The 20,034-nt window shown below is 48.8% G+C and overlaps 2 protein-coding genes across 6 annotated transcripts in view; one reads left to right on the forward strand and one right to left on the reverse strand.

Annotated features, from left to right (window-relative positions):
• The window catches only part of PIAS3 (protein inhibitor of activated STAT 3), a 31,753-nt gene extending 21,979 nt beyond the window's left edge, over window positions 1-9,774 (forward strand). For 3 of the 4 annotated variants that reach the window (XM_033174404.1, XM_033174403.1, XM_033174402.1), the window contains 6 exons: window positions 1,530-1,690; window positions 2,525-2,661; window positions 3,547-3,715; window positions 4,580-4,710; window positions 6,477-6,514; window positions 8,031-9,774. In XM_033174404.1, the coding sequence (XP_033030295.1) occupies window positions 1,530-1,690; window positions 2,525-2,661; window positions 3,547-3,715; window positions 4,580-4,710; window positions 6,477-6,514; window positions 8,031-8,309 (915 nt within the window). In that variant the 3' untranslated portion in view covers window positions 8,310-9,774. The remainder of the gene's footprint in view (window positions 1-1,529; window positions 1,691-2,524; window positions 2,662-3,546; window positions 3,716-4,579; window positions 4,711-6,476; window positions 6,515-8,030) is intronic. The other variant, XM_033174405.1, reaches the window with a different exon arrangement.
• A 3,225-nt stretch (window positions 9,775-12,999) lies between these two features.
• Window positions 13,000-19,679, reverse strand: NUDT17 (nudix hydrolase 17). 2 transcript variants are annotated; one of them, XM_033174406.1, is made up of 8 exons: window positions 19,374-19,679; window positions 18,490-18,612; window positions 17,397-17,580; window positions 16,201-16,226; window positions 15,773-15,865; window positions 14,957-15,055; window positions 13,729-13,865; window positions 13,000-13,594 (listed from the first exon to the last, which is right to left on the reverse strand). In XM_033174406.1, exons 1-8 carry the CDS (start codon window positions 19,467-19,469, stop codon window positions 13,429-13,431), a joined length of 924 nt encoding a protein of 307 aa, XP_033030297.1. In that variant the 5' UTR covers window positions 19,470-19,679; the 3' UTR covers window positions 13,000-13,428. The 2 variants fall into 2 exon arrangements, with proteins under 2 accessions (XP_033030297.1, XP_033030298.1); XM_033174407.1 differs by having other exon boundaries at window positions 13,000-13,591; window positions 19,374-19,674.
• Window positions 19,680-20,034: the final 355 nt, after the last annotated feature.

Genomic DNA, 20,034 nt, shown 5'->3' on the forward strand with positions numbered 1-20,034 from the left:
GTATGCAATAGGTGGATAAAGAAAAGGTTTTCTCCCTCTCTCCTAACACTAGAGCTCAGGGACATGCAGAGAAGCTGAATGTTGGACGATTCAGGGCAAATAAAGTCCTTCACGCGGTGCCTAGATATGCTGTGGAACTCGCTCCCTCAGGAGGCAGTCATGGCTACCACCCTAGATAGCTGAAAAAGAAATTGGACCAATTCATGGAGGAGGAGAGAGCTATCGATGGCTTCTAGCCATGATGGCTCCGCTCTGCCTCCACAGCTGGAGGCAGCAGCAATGCTTCTGAATACTACTTGCTGGAAACCACAGGAATGGGGAGAGTTGCTCTTGTGCTCGGGTCCTGCTTGCTGGCTTCCCATTGGGGCATCTGGTTGGCCACTGAGATCAGGATGCGGGGCTAGATGGGCCATTGACGTGATCCGCCAGGGCTCTTTTAAGGTCCTTGTCCTGGTCACAAATTCTACCCTGACTATAGAGACCTGGGGGGGGGGGCTTTCCCTCTCCCCTTGCAACTCTCTCTCAAACTGACCTCAGAGCATTGAGAGAGCAGGGTGGGAAATAAGCCTGGGAACTGCAGGGAGAATCAACCCAGTTCCCTCCTCTTCCGTCAGTGAGTGGCTCTACTGGATCAGCAGCCCTTCCCTGTGCACAAGGGAAATCCCACTCCAGCACTTTTGCTCATTGTATTCAGTGTGAGGCCCCAGTTGGGGACTCGCATGCGCTGCAGCAGAGCCCGCTTCCAGGGCGCTGCAGAAAACAAAGCTTCCATGTTGGCTGCACCTGCCGCTCTGTGCTTCTCTGGTGCCCTGAATAAGATGCCCTCTCCATCTGTAATTACATTTGGGTTGATATAGTTATACTAAAGTTCTCTTCTTTTTTAATTATGCTTATACAAGAATATGTAGACACACACACAAAAAAATAGGTTGACAGAGAAAAAGTAATACAGAGCTGCGGAATAAAATATTAACAGCAAACCGGTGTACAATATTGCTTTAGTGAGTATCAGATGGTATTTGAATACCCCCGTCATAATAAAGAATGAGAAACCGGAGGGATGTTCAAAGAAGGGAAACCATTCTGCATCGAAGTTGTCAGATTCAGCCTCTCCCGTCTGTGCCTGGTCAGGCGTTCCAACAAAGCAATGTTCCAGACTCAAAACAGTAAAACTTCAGGACGCTTCCAATAACGGGCAGTTACTAATCTGGCAGCCGCTAGAAGCTTTAGTTATACTAAAGATAGGGATTAAATCTTACAGCCCCCATGAAAGCTTAATGGTATGATATGCGAGCACAGGGAGTTTCTATGTGAAGCTTCTATCAGTGAAAATTCACCAATACCAGTGTTCTCTGCAAAGGGCTCCCAGTCTGCGATCTGGACCAGGGTGGGCGGAAGGTGGATTGAGATCTTCTGGTAGATCTCTGGATGCTTTGAAGTAAACCAGCAAGGATTTCTTAACTCTCAAGAGTGGTGGGATATAAATGCAGTAAATAGTTTATGATAAATAAACTCCCTCTTCCTTTCAGCTGGGCAAGATGAGGCTCATCGTCCCCTGCCGAGCTTTCACCTGCACCCACCTGCAGTGCTTCGATGCAGCCCTTTACCTTCAGATGAATGAGAAGAAGCCCACCTGGACCTGCCCTGTCTGTGACAAGAAGGCCCCCTACGAGGCCTTGATCATTGACGGGTAATGCTGGGGGATGCTCAGAGGTCAGGCTCCCTCACCCCGCATGACCCCTGCCCACAGCTTTTGCCATCAGACTTACTAAATTCTGGAGGGGTGGTGGTGTTGTCTATCGTCAGGGCTGCATAGATGTACTGTTTTATTACCTAGAAATTAATGGTTCCACAACCTCTGTAAATTAGTAAATGATTTAGTACAAGATGAGATTCTCCAGAAGCCACATTCTTCCCACCATCTTTGCTCTTCAAGAATTGCAGCCATACTTAGTTTTCTCCATCTTTTGTGTGGCCTGCGTCGGACTGTTGGCGAACAAACCATGATGACCCTCTGGCTTGGCATAGCTCTCCTCCACTTTCCCTCCATGCAAACTCCTGCTTTTGCTTTAAGGACAAACCACAGTGCTATGCCACATACAAACTTGGACCTGTGGTTGGTTCTATCCGACGTTAGTTAAAACGAGTCAAGGTTTCTGGAGTTTGTATGTTACCTTGAACTGTGGCGAGTTCCAAAGCAGCCAACCTGGAACCCTCCAGATGTTTTTGAACTGCAGCTCCCATCAGCCCCAGCCAGCATTGCAGTTGGCAGGGATGATGGGAGCTGTAGTCCAAAAGCCTTTGGAGGGGACCACATTGGCTACCCCTGTTCTAAAGGAATGCGGAAGCTTCCTCTTCTCCTCCTTGTGCACGAAGAAGAGAAGAAGGGTAAGATTATGGCCTACTGTTGATCAATCATAGTAATCTCAGTGGTGCCCTCCAGGTGTTTAGGGCTGCAGCTCTTCAGCCACTGTCCAAATGTTGAATCGCCCCTACATTTTCCTCTGTCGTCCCCCCCCCCCAGGTTGTTCATGGAAATCCTCAACTCTGTCACAGACTGTGATGAGATCCAATTCATGGAGGATGGCTCCTGGTGCCCCATGAAGCCCAAGAAAGAGAACCAGGAGGTTTGCCAGCCATCTGCTTACAACGGGCTGGAAGGTAGGAGGAACTGGGGAGGCCTGGCACCTTACTGTGCATTGATTTCTTCTGGCCTTCATGGGGCCCTTGACTGGTGTCCTTTAGTCTGGGTCTAGCAGTGTCACGGCTAATGGCGGATTGATGAAGAGCCAAAATACTTTAGAGTTCCATTTTGGGACAGATCCTCACAAGAGACAGAGAAGAGCAAGGCAGGAGATAAAGATACAATAGCCAAGTTAGCAAGCAAAACACAGTTCTTGACCAGCTCAAGGGCTGTAAATTCCTGCGTTGGCACACTTTTGCCACTTTTTGTCGAGCAACTGATGTTACCTTTGTGCAGCGTGTGATATTGTAGTTGTGCAGAATTTGGGGATTTACACTCACATCCCTCCTCCGTCTAAGCAGGCAAGAGGTATTAGCGTCACAGTGCAAGGGCACGGCCATAAGCAGTTGAGGAGAGGGCAGGGCACAGCCACAGCCCCTCTCCTCCTCTTCAGACATCCAAGCTAATCATGATCTCGGTTAAAGGCAATCTTGAAGAGGAAGAAGCTCTTCAAGACTTGCCTACATGTCTGTACGGCAGGGGCAAGATACAAGACTCTGGGAACAGAAGTGCCATAGTCCTGGGACCCCTGCAGCTCCTCCTCCCTAAGTCAGCCTAGCTTACATCCTCTTCTGATGTTGCTCGACTCCCAACTTCCATCAGTCCCGGTTGGCACAGCTAGTGATCAGGGATGATAGGAGTTGGGAGCCCAACTGCACACCTTCCTGGCGGGGGGGGGGGGGACAAGGAACACCCTGCTGTCTGTGCTAACCTGAGTGCTGACGAGTTTCAAGATCGGAGCCCTGCTTTACGGCAGGGCTGTTTGTCTTCGCCTACCCTAACCTCTTTTCTCCTCTTCTCAGCCTCGCTGTACACAGTGGGCTCTGATGGGAAGCAGCTGGCCGAAGGCAAGAAGAAAGTGGAGGTCATCGACCTCACGCTGGACAGCTCTTCGGACGAGGAGGAGCCCCCCGCCAAGAAGCCCTTCCCACTCACCACTGCGGCCATCCCGTCTGCAGCGGGACCCAAGGGGTGGGACTCGCTTTGTGTTTACTCTGTGTTGAGTTAAATCTTCTTGCGTGGAAAGAAGGGAGTGTAGGAGCCTGAGAAGAGCCTGGCCGGCGGATTAGGCCCAAGGGGGATCCGTCTTATCCAGCATCCTGTTCTCACAGTGGTCAGCCGGGTGCCCATTGGAAATCGGCTAGCAGGACATGAGCATGCTAGACCACGACACTGCTGTCCTCCAGCAACTGGGATTCAGAATCCTTCCTGTAGCCATTATGGCTAGTAGCCATCAATAGTTTCATCGAACCCACTCTCCTGTGGGGAATGCTCCAGATTAAGCAGGTTAATCCGAATGGGGAAGAGCAGAGAACAATAAGGAGAGCCCTGTTGGATCAGGTCAAAGGGGGATCATCTAGCCCAGCATCCTTTTCTCACAGGGGCCAACCAGAGGTCAGTGGGAAACCCGCAAGCAGGACCCAAACACGAGACCTGTGTCCCCTCTTGTGGTTTCTAGCAAGTGGTATTTGGAAGCATTGCTGCCTCCGGCCGTGGAGGCAGAGCGTAGCCGTCATTACCAGTAGCCATCAGCAGCTTTATTGGGTTCACCTAACCCCCATCCTTTAAAAGCTGTCCAGGTTGGTGGCCCTCACTGCCTCCTGCTGGAGCAAGTTCTATAGTTTTAGGTCGTGCGCTGCATGAAGAAGGACTTTGTTTTGTCTCCCCTGAGTCTTCCCACGTTCAGCTTCATTGGATGACCCCATTGGGTTCTAGTATTACGAGAGAGGGAGAAAGACTCCTGTCAGTACACCATGCATATGATTTGAAACATGTCCGCCATGTGCGTCCCTTTTATTTTCCTTCTCCAAGCCTAGTCTTTCTGTTTCATTTCAGAGTATTAAGCCCTGACCACCAGCCCTCCTCGGTGCTGCGCAGCCCCCCGATGGCCACTGTGGGGAGCGACTACCTCTCCAGCCTTCCGCTCCCCGACTACCACCCTTACCAGGTCCCCTCGGACATCCAAGGTAACTTGGGCTGCGTCGCTCAGCACAGGGCCAAAGCTTGCGTTGAGTTCCTTGTTGCTCTATTTTTATATCTCCAAAGGAGCAGGGTAACTTAATTCTCCTGCTTAAGAACAACAACGCCAGAACCAAGCAGTGTTGTCACGGGACTCTCTGCGCTGTGAAGGCTCAGACCAGTGGTTCCCAAACTTTTTTGGGATATCGCCCCCCCCCCCCGGTTCCATAAACTGTTCCCCAGTGCCCTCTACCCATGTTGGATAAATTTAAATGGTCAGAAGTATACCTCGCAGAAAAGGATGCAGGCTCCAAGTGAAAAGAGAGGCCTTTATTGGAATGTAAATGCGCCTAGGGACAGCCTCAGAAATGAGAGAGGCTGTGAAGAACCACAGCCAATCTAATGCTTCTTACACAATCCCAGTGTCTGAAGGATGCAGCTGTGGAGACAGAGCCCTGCGGAGAAAGAGAGCTGAAGGTTGCGGATCAGAACCAGGCAGGGAGGCAAATCGACCTTATGCCTGGCTTTCAGGGTGTGGTGGGATGGAGCGGGATGGAGAGGCATGAACTCTGTTAGAACATACACCTTGCTCAGGTTTGTCCATGCCAAAATACACCCTAGGAAACATATTTGTGACCTGTGTGGATATAAGCAGAGTAAGCTTATTTGCAAACATTTTTTATTTTCTCCTTCAGTCCCGGGAATGAAGTGCTGTAGCTTCCCCCATCTTCCCAAGCCAGGGTTTCTCCAAGCCCACCCCACATCCTTCCTAGCACATTTTTTAAACTTGGAGAACTAGAAATGTTAAGAGTTAGCTGAGATGCCGTACGCTGTGCAAAGTCCCCAGGTTCTGGTGTGTGTCAGCGTGCCGTTGTCGCACAGTTGGCAGAATACACATTCTCACTCTTGCCTGGTATAAAGTGAGCCGCTCCCCATCCCACCAGATGCTCCCTGCCCCCCCAATTGATAAGCCTCATTCCCGTCGTGATGCTTGTATGTTTGTTTCCAAAGGAATTGTGGTCTGGGGATTTGGCAGTGCAAGAGAGGAGAGGAGAGAAGGCAGAGTCCGAAAAGTAAAAAAAGGTGAAGGCTCTGGAGACAGACAGGAAATGCTGGTGTAACTGCGGTCGCTAAAGCTGCCAGCTCAATACCAATGCAAACCTGGCCCAGAGAGGAAGGTCTTGCATTTCAAATGTCAGGCGCTTTGGCATGTCATGGGCCAGCCGCTGTGTGGCACAGCTCCCTCTCTGCACACCAGCCACAAGGCCAGGAAGCTCCCCCCCAAAAAACTGGTCTCTCTCCCAGCTGCCCCCAAACTAGATGCCTCCATACCAAGCGAACCCCAGTGCCCTGTGCCCCCCCCAGGCCAAGCAATACTGCTCCAGCCGAAACAACACTGCCAGTTTTTTGACCGGGGGGGGGGGGTTGCCACATGCCCTCTCCTCAGCTGTGCAGCAGGGAGGGGGCAGCGTTTTCACATTGCAGCGGGGATGTTGCTCACAGGAGGACCCCTCTGCCACTGCAGGCAGTGGCAGGGCATGGAGGCAGGTGGGTCACCCATCCCAGGAGTGCTCCTCAATGGCACCACCCTGGCAGGCCCTCCCAGGACACTGAGGCCTTTGTGGTGACCATGGAGACTGGCCCTCCTACCACAACCAGAATATCTTTCCGTACACCCTTCCCAACTTTACTACTTTTTTATGTAATCCCTTCCTCTCCTCCAATATGTTCATTTTACCATTAAGATTATTTTTTCACCTTTTCATTTTTCTAGGTCTGGATTTGTTTTCCTTCCTTCAAAGTGAAAATCAGGTATGTTTCCCGCTCCCTTCTCCTTCATCTCCCCGTCCTCCCTTCCCCAGTCTTAATTTATCCATGTATTCAGCAGCATAGCCACCCAGTGAGCTTTCTCCCCACCCTCCACCCTTCAGCGAACTTAGCCATTCTCTTGCCACTGAGCTAACCCAGCAAACACAGGCGGGGGGAAATCAGTCTTTTTCCTGCCTCTTGCAAATTCCTACCTCCTTGCTTCGCTCTGTCTGTTTTCACAGTGGGTGGCACCCGCGTGGCCCCTCCCCCAGCACCTTCTTTTCAAGGTGCATTCACCATGTGGATCCACTCCTAGAACCGTTCTGAGAAAGAAGAACAGCTTAGCAGCCCTCGGCTCCGTGGAAGGCAAATTGCATTTGTCTGGGGTGATATTTCTGGGACCTTAGAGCTGAGATGTTGTGCTGAGGCCCTTGCAGAGAGGCTGGTTTTGAGCTAGCAGTTCAGGTCGTGCAATGAGCTCCTATTTAAAAAAAAAAAACCTTTGCAAAAGGGTCGCTCTTTTCTTGCAAAATGTTTTGATCTAGCGAGCTCAGCTCCCGAGATTGCCAGTAACAATCTGAGAAACTCCGAGGGAACTTAACCTGATGAGAACAAAGTTGGATTTTGAAGTAGGGGTAGGGAGGGGGCAGCTTCTCTTTCTCCGCTGGACTTTGCCCACCTCCTCCTTTCTAAACTGTTCATTGGCAGTCCCCGAGCAACAAATGTTTGTGAGAGGCATGTTAATTGGTCTTGGTGGTAGTTGGTGGTAGTTGCCTCAACTGCTTCCCACTCCGAGGAAATCCTCATGAACTGCAAGACTCCAGAAGAGTTTTGATTTTCCTAGGGCTTCTTAAAGCTGTTGCCGCCTGCCATATTTGGGTGGGGAAGCAGGGAGCCTGTCTGGCCGGAATTGGTAAATTGACAGTTCCTCTTACCCTTTTCATGGGAATATCCTTCGCTCATAATGCCAGCCACAGCTTATTAAACCATCATATGAAACTCTGGTTGGTTTGATTGTCGGAACCCAGCCTAGCAGATTAATTGTGCTTTTGTTTCACTGCCAACAGTTTTGTTGATGCTTACAGACCTTGGTTCCTTGTTAACTGTGGCTTGCGATTGTGCAGGAACCCAGGGCCTTTCTTCACCTAGAAAGATTTGGGGTTACTCCACACGCTCGCCAGGCTGCAGAGGCACCAGGCAAGAAACCAAACTTTGGAGAAATAAGCTCTGGTTTATTTGTCTGTGGGCCAGACTTGGGGGGTTTGTTCGTTTCTGTGGGTCAAGCTCTTTCATCAGACTTCCTTTAATTTGACGTCCATGTCTATTTGGCAGCAGACAAGATCATGGGAGTTCTAGGGGTTTGGCTTTTAAGTGTTTTCCCTGAAGTTTTCCCACCCCTCTCCTCTGACCTAATGGATCATGCCAGCTCACAGCCTTGGTTAATACCTTTTAACTCGTTTTCGTTGTCATTGTTTTTTTTGTTTTGCATCAAATAACTGATTGTCTCCTTCCTTGACAGCATTACAGCCCTTCCGTGATCACCTCCCTGGATGAGCAAGACACCCTGAGCCACTTCTTCCAGTATCGTGGCACCTCACCCCATTTTATGAACTCCCTCGCCCCTGTGGTGGTGGGGTCCCATGGCACCGTGGGCTCCCCCACCGGCAGCAGCAGCCGCATGAGCAGTGTTGTCTCTTCGCCCACCACGGCCTTGCGGGAAAGCCACGTGCACAGTGGCACCGTGGGGGGCAGCCCCATCCTGCCAGGGTGCCGGCCGGATATCATCTCTCTAGACTAAAAGCCTGCGGCATAGAAGATAACCTTTCCCTACAGGAGGTGGAATCGTCGTTCCCCCGCTGGAGCGAAACAAGGAAAAGACTGAATTCCATCAAGCCTATTTCTTGCAAAGAGACAAATCGGGCAAAGGTCTTTCTCTTGTTTTCCTTCAGGGCTCTTTTTTTTCATTCTGCAGTTCTGCTCAAGGTTTGAAAAATGATGGAATTGGCTCAGGACAGTTTGGAGGGCCCAAAGAATCTCGCTTTTTCATTTGGCCTTGGAGCTGCTGGGGAGTTTTGAGCTGGTGGAGTCCGAAAAGCCCTGAAGAACTGGGGAAACAAGATTTAATTTCAGTCATGGGAGAGTCGAGTTCCAGGTCCCCACGGCTTAACGGAAGCAGGATTATTTATGCAAAATGAGGCAAATGAAGACTCGTCAACATATAATCTGAGTTGCAAATTCCACATATATATATATATATTTAGCATGAAGCCTGGGTTTCTTCTGTCCGGGATTTGAATGCAGAATCCTCAGAATGCCAGAGAAATCAAGGCAACTTTATCATAAGCACGAATAAATTTGGTGTTTGGGCGCAGCTCATACTCAGCACATCGCCAGCTCCAGAACAAACGACCAGAGATCCCAGGCAGGTTACATTGGACCATTTCAGACTGGCATTAAAAAAACAACAAAGTGGAAGTTTGATAGAATTCTTTGTCAGGGAAGGACATACTTGTATGTGCCCGATGAAGGGCTAACGTGAGACTTGAAAGCAGTGTACTAATTTGCCAAAACCAAAGCCCCCCCCCTCCCAAGCAGATTTTTAACAGACTCAACCAGTGAGGGCATAGCAGGAAACTCACTTCCACAGTGAGGAGTCGCAGGTTCCAGCCGAGAGAGTTCTGCCACATATAAAACAGATTTCTCAAAAATCCTCCATGTGCACAAACTTCTCGAGATTATTGCACTCGAGAGAGCCTGGCGGCAAGCAAAAAAGAAAAAGAAAAGTTCTTTTACTCATAATGAAGATGAAGTAGAAGCCCGGGATGAGCTTTGGAGCAGCTCAAGGACTCAAAAGGACTGAGGAACAGAGATTCCACTTTCCCTGCTGACTTTCCCGCTTTGGGGACTTCTGTGACTGCTTTCTCCTCTTCTCCTGGGCGGCGTGCGCACTTGATGGGAGCCGCGGACCCATCGCAGGGAACACTTTCTTGACTTTTTGTCCTAGGTTCCTGCTTAGGAGCTGTGCTTCCTTGACATTCAGACTTAGGCTAACGATGCAGCCCCAGGGGACGCTTCCGAAACCAGCATGCCCTTAAAAATCCCGTGATTTGCGCCCCCCCCCCCGTGTGTCTGTCCTCCTCCCCTCCATCACCAACATCAGCTGCGGACCTGCCCATCCTCGAGACTGTTGTTACCACAGTGTATTTTTCTAAAGCTGTAGATCTAGGGTTCCCGTCCCCACTCCTCTTAAAGTATTTCCTGCCGATCTTGTACAGAGAACAAAAGATATATATATATATAGATATATATATAGATATATATAATTATTATAATCTATATTTTCAGTTTTTGTACATAAGAAACTCCAAAGATCTTTTCTGTGTGTGTGTCCCCCTCCCCCATCTCTCTTGCGAGGACGAAATGAAGGTTGCACTTCCCTCCCTGCCCAGGTGGGGGCAGCGCTTCGTCCATTGCACAAACTTTATTTATGTATTTAAGTGTATAAATTGTTTTGTGTGTGTGTGTTTGTGTTTTAAGTTCGTAGCCGCTGCTTCTGCATTTCCCGCTTCCTGCACCTGCCCGTCTCGCCTTTTCCAAGCCAGACGATGCGATGAGAAAGACAAGAGAGTGTTCTGGAAAGCTAAGCACTTTTTCCTTTTCTAACAAATCCTGTTGGTTTCAACAGCAAGAACAAGCCTTGAGCGGAGCGGTTCTGCCCTGAAAGGCAGTTCAGAATTTAATTAATAAAATCTCTCCCTGCTTGAAAGCAACAGGAGCACTAAGCCAGATGCAGCAAAGCAGTGACAGCCTTATGAGGGAGTTCTTGCCTCTTTTCAATTATTATTTTTTTAAATCACTCTACAAAGACTCCACGGCGTGCAGATCAAAAAGCCAGAAATGCCCCAATTTCAGGGCAGGAAATGTTCAAACGCATTTTGATCAGAGCTGTTAATTCCATTTGGCATAGCCCCGTTACCCAGATCTCCCACTCCTCGGAGAACTTTGCTTCGACAAGTCCTCCTTTCATGTTTTGTTTTAAATCTGAGTTCGGAACAAGAAAGAGGTTTTGATGAATCCTGGGCTTCCTTGGAAGCTTTTTTTGGGGTTCCTGAATGGGAAGGTAATAGGAGACATTTGCTCCCTGCGTTGGGACCATAGTTGAGTGGTAGAGCACTTCCGTTACATGGAAAAGGCGTAACCCCCCCCCCCCCAGCCAAAAGGATCAGCTGGCAAAGTGAGGCGGAAGTCGGAATTAAACAGCCCGAAAACTTCCTAGCATCGTTGGGCGAAAGCCGCCTTGAACCGCTTCGTTTCCAAGTAGCAACACATAAAATCTGTATACTTCATCCAAATTTGAGTTCCCACTGTTGGGAATGTCCTACGTTTCAGCAGCATTGATGCCTGCCAGGCTGCAGCATAAGGGCTGGTGCCTCGGAGGTCATCCAACCTTTGCTTTAATGCAATTAGTTTCCTCCCCCCCCCCCCAAATATAACATTTCACTAACTTTTTAAGAGGACGCTTGAATGGATGCAAATACGCTACACCGTTTCTTCAGAGCATCCTTTGGTGGACAGGTAGTATTAATCCGCATTGGTGATTTGCGGCCGTAGAAGCGTGGGGATGTTTTGAATCAGAAAGAAGGTGTTGAAGCCAGAATGAAGAGCTGAAACTGTGGAACTTCCTCATACAGGAAGAAGCAATGGCCCCCACCCTCCATGGCTTTAAAATATTAATGGCAGGCAGATTCATGGAGGAGAGGGCTATCAGTAGCTGCTCACCGCTGCCTCCAGGAATGCCAGGTGCTGGAAACCGCAGGGTGGGAGAGGGCACTTGTGTTCTCAAATTCCCGTGGGCATCCGGGTGGCCACCATTGAGAACAGGATGCTGGACTAGATGGGCCACTGGCCTCATCCAGCAGGCTCTTTATGCATTCTTAATTATGTGCCATTAGGTGTGTGACTTGGGTGTCCCCTAGTCATTTCCATCTAGGGGGTTGTTTTTCAAGGCATCCACTTAGAACAGTCAAATGCCAAGAGATTTATGCCTTCAGGGTGGGTGGGGCACCACTTTTGTAGTTGACATAATCTATAACGCTAGACTGCAAAACGCGCCGATTCCTATCACCCAGCCCTAGGCATTCGCCTCCTGAAAACTCCACTTATGTTTATACAAAAACTCAAGTTTCTAGTCCTTTGGAGGGGGAAGCGTTGTAATGTGAGGCAATTCTTTGAGCAAGGTTTGAAGCCAGAAATAAAGAGCTGGGGGCGGGGAGGGGGCTCCTGCCCTCCATTACAGCTGCTGTCCCCCACCCCTGCAGTCTTCTCTTCCAACCTCAAATCTCCATTCTTGGTACACCTTTTTTTCCCCCCATTCCTCCTGAGCGTTGCCAACATTCCAGCTCCTCCGAAGCATGAAATCTTGGTAAGCGGTACTGCAAATTTCTCTTCCAAAAACACATGCATCTATTTGCGCTGACCCAATTGTCCTTCAAGGGTGGGTGTGGGGAGCCTTCAGGAAGACACTTTCTTGGAACTTGGGGGCAGGTGTCCCCCAAGGTTCCTACCCCCCCCCCCGGCATGCAGCCTTGGGGGTTAAGACCAGGCAGCTGCATGAAGAACTGCCAAACTCTACAGGCTTCTATATGTTTTGTACATAACAATGAGAATTTTGGGACAAAGAAAGGTCAGGGGTTCTGGTTTTTCTTTCAATGCCATTATCATCTGCTTTAAAAAAAAAAATCTCTGCAGACAAAACACACACTCTGCTTCATCTCACTAACATCATAAAACATTTCATCTGTACCCCAACAGCAAAAAAGAGGAATGCTTCGCTTCACACTTTTGGGTCTCTTTTTTTCTGTCCATTGAATCTCTTTGTTTTATCAGCTTGGAGCCATTGTGTATATGCAAAAAGTACCTTTTAGATAAAATAAATTCTTGGTAAAAGAACTGTTGTGGAGTTCTAACTTCATTAGTGCCAATTTCCAGCCTCAGCTGGTTCCCCTGCTATGGCTGTCCCTGGACCAAGAGAGCCTGGTTGGCAGTCCTGACTGGACTACTGCAATGTGCTGCACCCGGGGCTACCCTTGAATTGTAGAGTTGGTAAGCAGTCTGGAAGCCGCGGCTGGTACAAGATACGGCTGCCGATCCGCTGAGCAGAGCAGCAAAGTGGAGCCATACGTCGCCCAGTCTTTTATTTTTGTTGGGTTTTTCAAAACAAATAATATTTTTAAAATAAGAATAGCAATAGTTGATTACAAAAGATGTGTTGCCCCTTCCTAAAAACCACAGCAGTGGTTGCTAGACATGGGCCATGGTGGTGCAGTGAACAAGTTGTAAGACTTTTGAGCAAGATGACAGGGCTTCCAATCCGCCCCACTTCCACAGGTTATTTTCTGTCATCTTGAATGCGAAGGGAACCAATGTGTACAAGTCCTTTGAACAGGAACCAGATAAGCACATGAAATAAAATTCTGGAACTCATGGTGTGAAATTCAAATGCATCCTATCATTTGCATTCATTTATTTCTTCCCTGCTGCCCAGTCAACTTCCTCTTTTAAGTATATCTACAATGACAGGTTCTGCCAAAAAACAACAACACACCCAACCTTTTAAAAACCCTGATTTGCTTTCCTGCCCCTGTTAATGTGGAGTGTGCCTACATCTGTGGAAGTCCAGGCAAGAAGTGAAACAATTGTTGCTCCTTGGTCACTGAAGCAATAAAATGTGAAAATACAATTCCCCCATGAGATCAGTCCTTCCCCCCCCAAAAGGGAAGACTGATTAACCTTAGTGGTATCGAGAGAGCCAACTGCCGCCAGCATAAAACTAGGATTAAATCCAGTGGCTGAGTCTGGATCGTGCTCCATGTGGCTTGCCACCTCTTTCTTTCTCTCCCTTCCCAGTTTTGATCCTTTCACTCTGCTTGCACCGCTAAAGTGTCCAGCCAGAGCCTCAGGGCAAACTTTGTCCCAGTGCTCACTCTTTCCACGTCTTCCCCCCGTAGCGGAGCGGAGCCGAGGAACATTGTGGTGGGGATGGCCACTGTCTTGGCTGAGCCGTGCTCCAGTTCGGTGATGCTGCTCAGGGAGGCAAAGAAGATGCCCAGTTAGCCCAAAACATTGCTCAAGGGGCTGCCAGAACACTTAGGTGCTGAAGGAGAGGGGGGTGCGTTTGGGCCCCCCCATTTTCTGCATTCCCTAACCCATCCACATACCTGACAGCTGGTGGGAGATCCCCTACCGTCACACTGGTGTCCCAAATCTCATTCTGCGTAGCAGCGATGGATGCCAAGACTGGCTCGTCCAGCCAGGCATATGCGCTCACTTCTGCTTCATTGGGCTTCAGTCTCACCTGGAAGGTGACACAAAGGTTAAGCACAGCCAGGTGACCAGAACTGCTCTGGGCATGACAAGTACAGCGGAATATTATTTTAAAAGAAAATTGGCAATTCAAAGAGCAGTGTGGGGCTGTTTAAAATCCCTTTTGCAAACAGGTTTTCAGAGGTTGGGAAGCAGTCTGTGTCTCCTTGCAAAAGGGCTTTCAAACAGCCCCACACCGTGCTTTGAAATCCCGACAACCAGGGCTTCACTTTAGATTGCAGCATCACCTGATGTCACTGTGACATAGGTAGGTGCTCCATCCACCTGTGGAATTTTGCCTGCCAGGGGTCAGGATATCTGGCCCACTGGTCAGAAAAGCTTCCCCATCCCTCTCAGCTTATGCCACAAGACGCTCTGTTGTTTACTCTGAGGTGAAATATTCTAATAAATTTCCATTTTCTTTAAAAACAACAACAACAACCTGTTATGATCATTTTAAGTAGGCAAAGCTGGGTGTGTAAACAAGGTTATCGCCAGTACAAAAGTATCCCCCCATCTTTGCACATGAAATATCTGGGGTTTGCCATTCCCAGTTAAAGGGCTGGTTGGATGTAAGAGGAAGAGGTCACATACATTTAAAGTCCTAGGATGCCACTTTATATTGCCCCAAAGAATTCTGGGAGCTGTAGTTTGTTAAGGGTGCTGAGAGTTCCTAGGAGACCCGCTTAATGCCCTCCTAGAACTGCAGCTCCCAGAGTTCACTGTGGAGAAACAGATTCGTTAAACCACTCTAGGAACTAGGTAGGCTGCCCATCAGGGAATTCAGCCCTCGGGTGGAAAAAGGCCTCCCTCCTCCCCTGAACTAAGTTCCAAGAAACCACAGTCAGCAGAACTTGCCCAGAAGAGCAAATCAGAATTGTAAAGTTGGAAGGGACATCAAGGGCCATCTATTCCAACCCCCTGCAATACAGGAATCGCAACTGGAGAATTCTTGACATATGGATGCTGTGCATAGTTTTAAACCAGGAGGGTGTGTGTGTGCTTCTGATCTTCTCTTCCGGGGGGGTCGCTTGGACACCCGGTTAGGCTTCCCATGACCCTGAATGGCACCAACCACCTCACCTGAAGCTGCTGGTGACTCTCGCGGGAAAGCAAAAGGAGGTAGACGACGATGTGGTGGCGCTGTGGCAAGCCTCTGCTCAGCATGGGAGGGTACACCGACTGCAGGGGGCGAGAGAAGGCAGCACTCGTGAGGAAAACCCTAGGCCCGCTCCCACAAGAGGCTGTGCGAGAAGACTGACTCATCCTCACAGGGTTGTTGTAAGGAGGAGGCTGGAAGTGAACTGCTTTGAACACTGAGGGGAGGGCCCTATCTCAATGGGCAGAGCAGCTGCTTGTCACGCAGAAGATCCCAGGTTCAACCCCCAACGGCATCTCCAGTTAGGGCTGGGAAGATCCCATCTAAAACCACAGACAGCCACTGCTGCCAGTCAGTGTAGACAATACTGAGGTAGATGGAGCAATCGGTCTCGAGTATTGTTGTCTTTCATAACACTCTTTTATTTATCTATTCATGAAAATTAATATCTTGCCCTTGCTCCAAGGAGATTAGGGTGGCATGGCTCTTCCCCACCCCAATTCTATCCTCGACACAACCCTGTGAGGTAGGCCAGGTTTGAAAGATGATGACAAGGATCAGAACTGGCGTCTCCCCAGTCTTATGTCCAACACACAGATTGCTAAACCAAAGAGTCTCTCTAATAGTGTGTAAATAATTCACACTTGTGCATTTTAGATACGAAGAGGGCAAAGTCATGCACAACTAAGATGGCTGCCCCTGCCTCATGCGGACTGGCCTTTGAACCCTGGTCCTTCCCAGCCCTTCTAGGCACCCCATAATTCACCTCAGCTCTTCTGGGGTGCTTGAGTGACTCTTACCTCCCACAAGGCCAGCGGGCGCCAGGAAAACTCCCCGTCCTCAAGCCACAGGCCTGTCTCTTCCCCCAGTTCCCTCAGCCCGGCGTCCAGCAACTAGAGGAGCAGAAAAAGCAGGTTTGGAGCAGATCCTGAAACTCCTTTTGAAGGAGAAACACAAATTCAGATTGATAAAAGCCACTCTGAGGTACAAGAAGGATGGGACAGAAATCTCTGTATAAATTGCAGGTAGCCAACATGAAGATGCTGCTGCACTACAACTCCCATCACTGGCCGGGCTGATGGGTGTCGTAGTCCAGCAACCATGTGGAAGGAACCACGCTGAACCTACCTGGTATAAATAAACTTATTTCCTCCCAGCCTGGTTTCCCCTGACCCAGTTTGCCCCTGTACTTCCTCTCCTTCCAAAGCACAGCAAGCTGTTTCGTTACCTGTTCGTCCTGTTCGACGTGGCCACCTGCAAAGGAAAAGAAAGGTCCAGGTTCCCACCGTGGCAATTTATTTCTGACAGGCTCAATCCCCCTCTAAGGCCCCCGCTCAGCTCAGCATTTCATTCTTGGAGTTGCTGGCTCAGCTCTTGGACACAAAGGAAAGGGGGTGAAACGTTGAGGGGGGCAGCTTTCCACAGGACAATTTCTCTTTCGGCCTACCTGCCCCTCCGGCATGCACGATGGAGATAAAGACAATACTACCCTGCAGGGCTCTTTGTAAGGATTACCGAAGGAGTACACTCTGAATGCAGCAATTGATTCCGCCAAAGGCGTTGACCTGCCCTGACATTCGACCTGTATTGCCCCAATGCCTCTAAGCCTCTCTTTCCTGTCTTGAGGACTAGCAGCTTGCTTTAAAAATAATAACAAAGCTAATACCACACTTGCTCTCAGCTTGCAATCCGGATGTTGGGTGGACTTTACCGTAGTTCCCAGGCTCGAGATTTGCTTCACCTGCCACCCCCCCCCCCTTGTTTCCAGCCCTTGTTTTAGATCATAACCCACTCTGGAACTGCATTTTAAATGTTTTAAATAAATGATAATTTCAAAGTTATTTGGGAGGCTGTTGTCAAGCTTCTCCTCTGCCACACATACACACCCCAGACCGACTGAAAAATTGTGTGCGGGGGGGGGGGGGGGCTCCGCTTAATAAGCTTTTAAGTGTTTCACAAAAAAGCAGATTTTTTTTTTTTTAGGTGGGGGGAATAAAAAAATCATTCAGCCCCGGGATCCAACTCAAAGCTAATGTAGTATTATTTCTTTTATTTATTTCGTAAAATTTATATACTGCTGGTCTTAAGAAGAAGAAGAAGAAAAAACAACCCACAAAGCACTTTATTATGAAAATCAGGGGTCCCAGGTAAGGTCCTTGGCTGGCCAGATCAAGCATACAGGCTTAGACTAAAGAGCCTCAATCCCAGTTACCTGGGATGGGGTGGGGATACAAACTGCAGGGGGAAATACAGGTGTTTCTCAACCTTCCTGTGGACCACCTGTAGGGTCCAGCTGTAGGATGACTGGGTACTGTCCTGCACTTGGAGCATGGCAGCTACACCCATCCCTTCTCCACCTCTAATTTCTCTTAACTGTGGTGTCACAAACACATTCCCTTCCCCTGTCTCACCTCCAAATCTCACCTGGAGGGACCCAAACGTTGGGGAAGCTGGTCATAGTCTTGGTCCGCCTTGTCAGCAACACTTTCTGATTGGCCGACTGCAGGAGGATGGCCACGCCCACATCTACCCCTCGCTCCTGGGTCTCCGCAGGGAGGGAAGAAGCTTGTGCCTCTGTCAGGTGTTTGATGGGGCAGAAAGGCGGTCTCTGTAGAAGGAGGTTTATTTTTTTTTATCTTTTCCTTTCTTCATGAGACAAACACATAAACTGAACTGTACCAAGGTTAGCATGGGATGCTACATTTGCAAGAAGAATGATAAAAGCTGGCTATCCTTAGTTACCTGTGACAGGTAAGTGGAGAGCAGCATCATAAGAAATGAGGGAATCAAGAGATGACTTGCCAGATATACAGAAACATAAACCTATGACTGGAACCATCAGAGACACAAGGAGTACCAAGAATAAAAGGCTCTAAATTATGTCAATTCTCCCCACCACCACCACCAGCCCGGCAATCAATTATATGTTACTTATCCCAAATTTCTTGAGGCTTGTGGAAGAGACAAATGTAATTTTTTGTCTGGCTTTCCCTTTGCAAAAACAGGGGTAATGCTATTTTCCACATGTTACTCCACCATAGCGAGGTGTTGATTTCAGACAAAGTTTTCCATCTTTGGGCAATCGATAGATGGGCAGCAATAAGAAGGCAATTTAACGAATGTTTTGGTTTTATATTTTTATTCTCTCCTTCCAAAAGAAAAGAAAAAAGGTCACAGTAGCAACTTGGGTGAGAATAAATGGAAGGTGTCCTTTTTATATAAAAAAAGAAGCAGAACTGAACATTTTTAAAAGAAGAAGAGTTTGGATTTGATATCCCGCTTTATCACTACCCAAAGGAGTCTCAAAGCGGCTCACATTCTCCTTTTCCCTTCCTCCCCCACAACAAACACTCTGTGAAGTGAGTGGGGCTGAGAGACTTCAGAGAAGTGTGACTAGCCCAAGGTCACCCAGCAGCTGCATGTGGAGGAGCGGGGAAGCAAACCCGGTTCACCAGATTACGAGTCCACTGCTCTTAACCACTACACCCATCCACCTCCCCCCATCTCCACCACCAACCTGCAAGAGGACCCTGTTGGAGCCAGCAAACTCCCTGTCGGAAATCAGGAACCGCCGCTGGTCCAAGGCGCAGTTCACCATCCAGCTGTCTTCATCGCCTGTGCAGAAGTGGCCAACGATGCTCTGGGAGAAGCAGTAAAAAAAACAGGACAAAACCCTGGTAACCATTTCATAATACTGTATGCAAGATTTTCTTTGGTGGGGGGTGGGTGGGTGTCCAATTATGACTGTAGGTAATGCTGCAGTTCTGGGGGCGTAAATTACTATTAGACTTTTAAAAGGCCTTTGGTTCACCTGATTGACATCCTATACCCTTTTGAAATGTGGCTCTTTTTGTGAGGGGGGAGCTATTGCGTTGCTGTTTTTATTTTGATTATATATATTGTGGTTTTTATGTTGATCTTTTCTGCGAACCACCCAGAAACCTCTGGGTACAGGGCCATATATATATCCAAATAATAATAATAATAATAATAATAATAATAATAATAATAATAATAATAAAGCTGCTGTTGTTAGATCAAGTTATTCGATATGCTGAACTAAATTTTGAACCAGTGTGGAAATACTTGTTACTGTGTTCAATTTTCTTGTGCTATTATTTTCTTTAGGGAGTCCTGCAAACTGCAATTCTGAATTGTTCTTTTTATAGGGTAGGGCGCACTGGGGAGGGGCGAGTTTATGGAACCAAGAGGCTACCCAGATGTTGGGGGACTCCTGTCTTAATCCATTGCCGTGGCCTTTAGGGATCACCCCAGGATCCACTGCTTTAAATGCCTGGTGTGGATGCGGGACCTCATCCGCCTGCAAGTCACCCAGATCCTTCCACAAAATCCCAACAGAGGACAGCGAGTGACAGACCCACACAGAGTTTTCGTCGCTACCTGCTGGAACCTGGCGCGCTGCGGGCAGCTGTTCTCTTTGGACAGGTAAACTACCACCCTCGTGATGCTCTTCATGTTCGCCCTCCTAGCCAGCATCGGAGCGAGGCTTTTCAGAGGCTTTTCAGCCTGGCTGCTTGGAGGAAATTCACTACCATGAGCAATTGAAACATGTTGCCTCTACGCTGCAAAAGGCTCTGCGGCGTCCGGGCGTTGCATTTGCACGCTGAGGTTGCAAAGGAACCGGAGACCCTTTTTCCACCCCCCCTTGGCTGTTGCAACCTGAGCATTGCACGGCTCCCTTGTTAGGGGCTTGTAAGTTTCAGGCAGGAAGTGAAGCCGACTCCCGGCTAAGGGCAGCCACAGGAAGCAGCTGCGGGAGGAAATGTAATTTCTGCTGGGAGGGGTTGCAATCTTTGCAAAGGGCGTCGCCGGCAAACCTAGAGAGCGCCCTCTGGCGGCTGCTTTGAAGCGCGCTCCTTCGATGATTCTCTTTGCAATGGGAACAACTGTAGGTATAAACATTTCCCAACAGCTGGACAGTTGCCCTCCCTCCCGAAGGAAAAACACTATGCAACGCCTGGTTAAACTGTGGAACTCCTTCCCGCAGGAGGCAGCGGTAGCCACCAACCTGGCTGGCTTTAAAAGAGATCATTAGACAAAT

This window comes from Lacerta agilis, chromosome 17, assembly GCF_009819535.1.
Source record: "Lacerta agilis isolate rLacAgi1 chromosome 17, rLacAgi1.pri, whole genome shotgun sequence".
NCBI lineage: Eukaryota > Metazoa > Chordata > Lepidosauria > Squamata > Lacertidae > Lacerta > Lacerta agilis.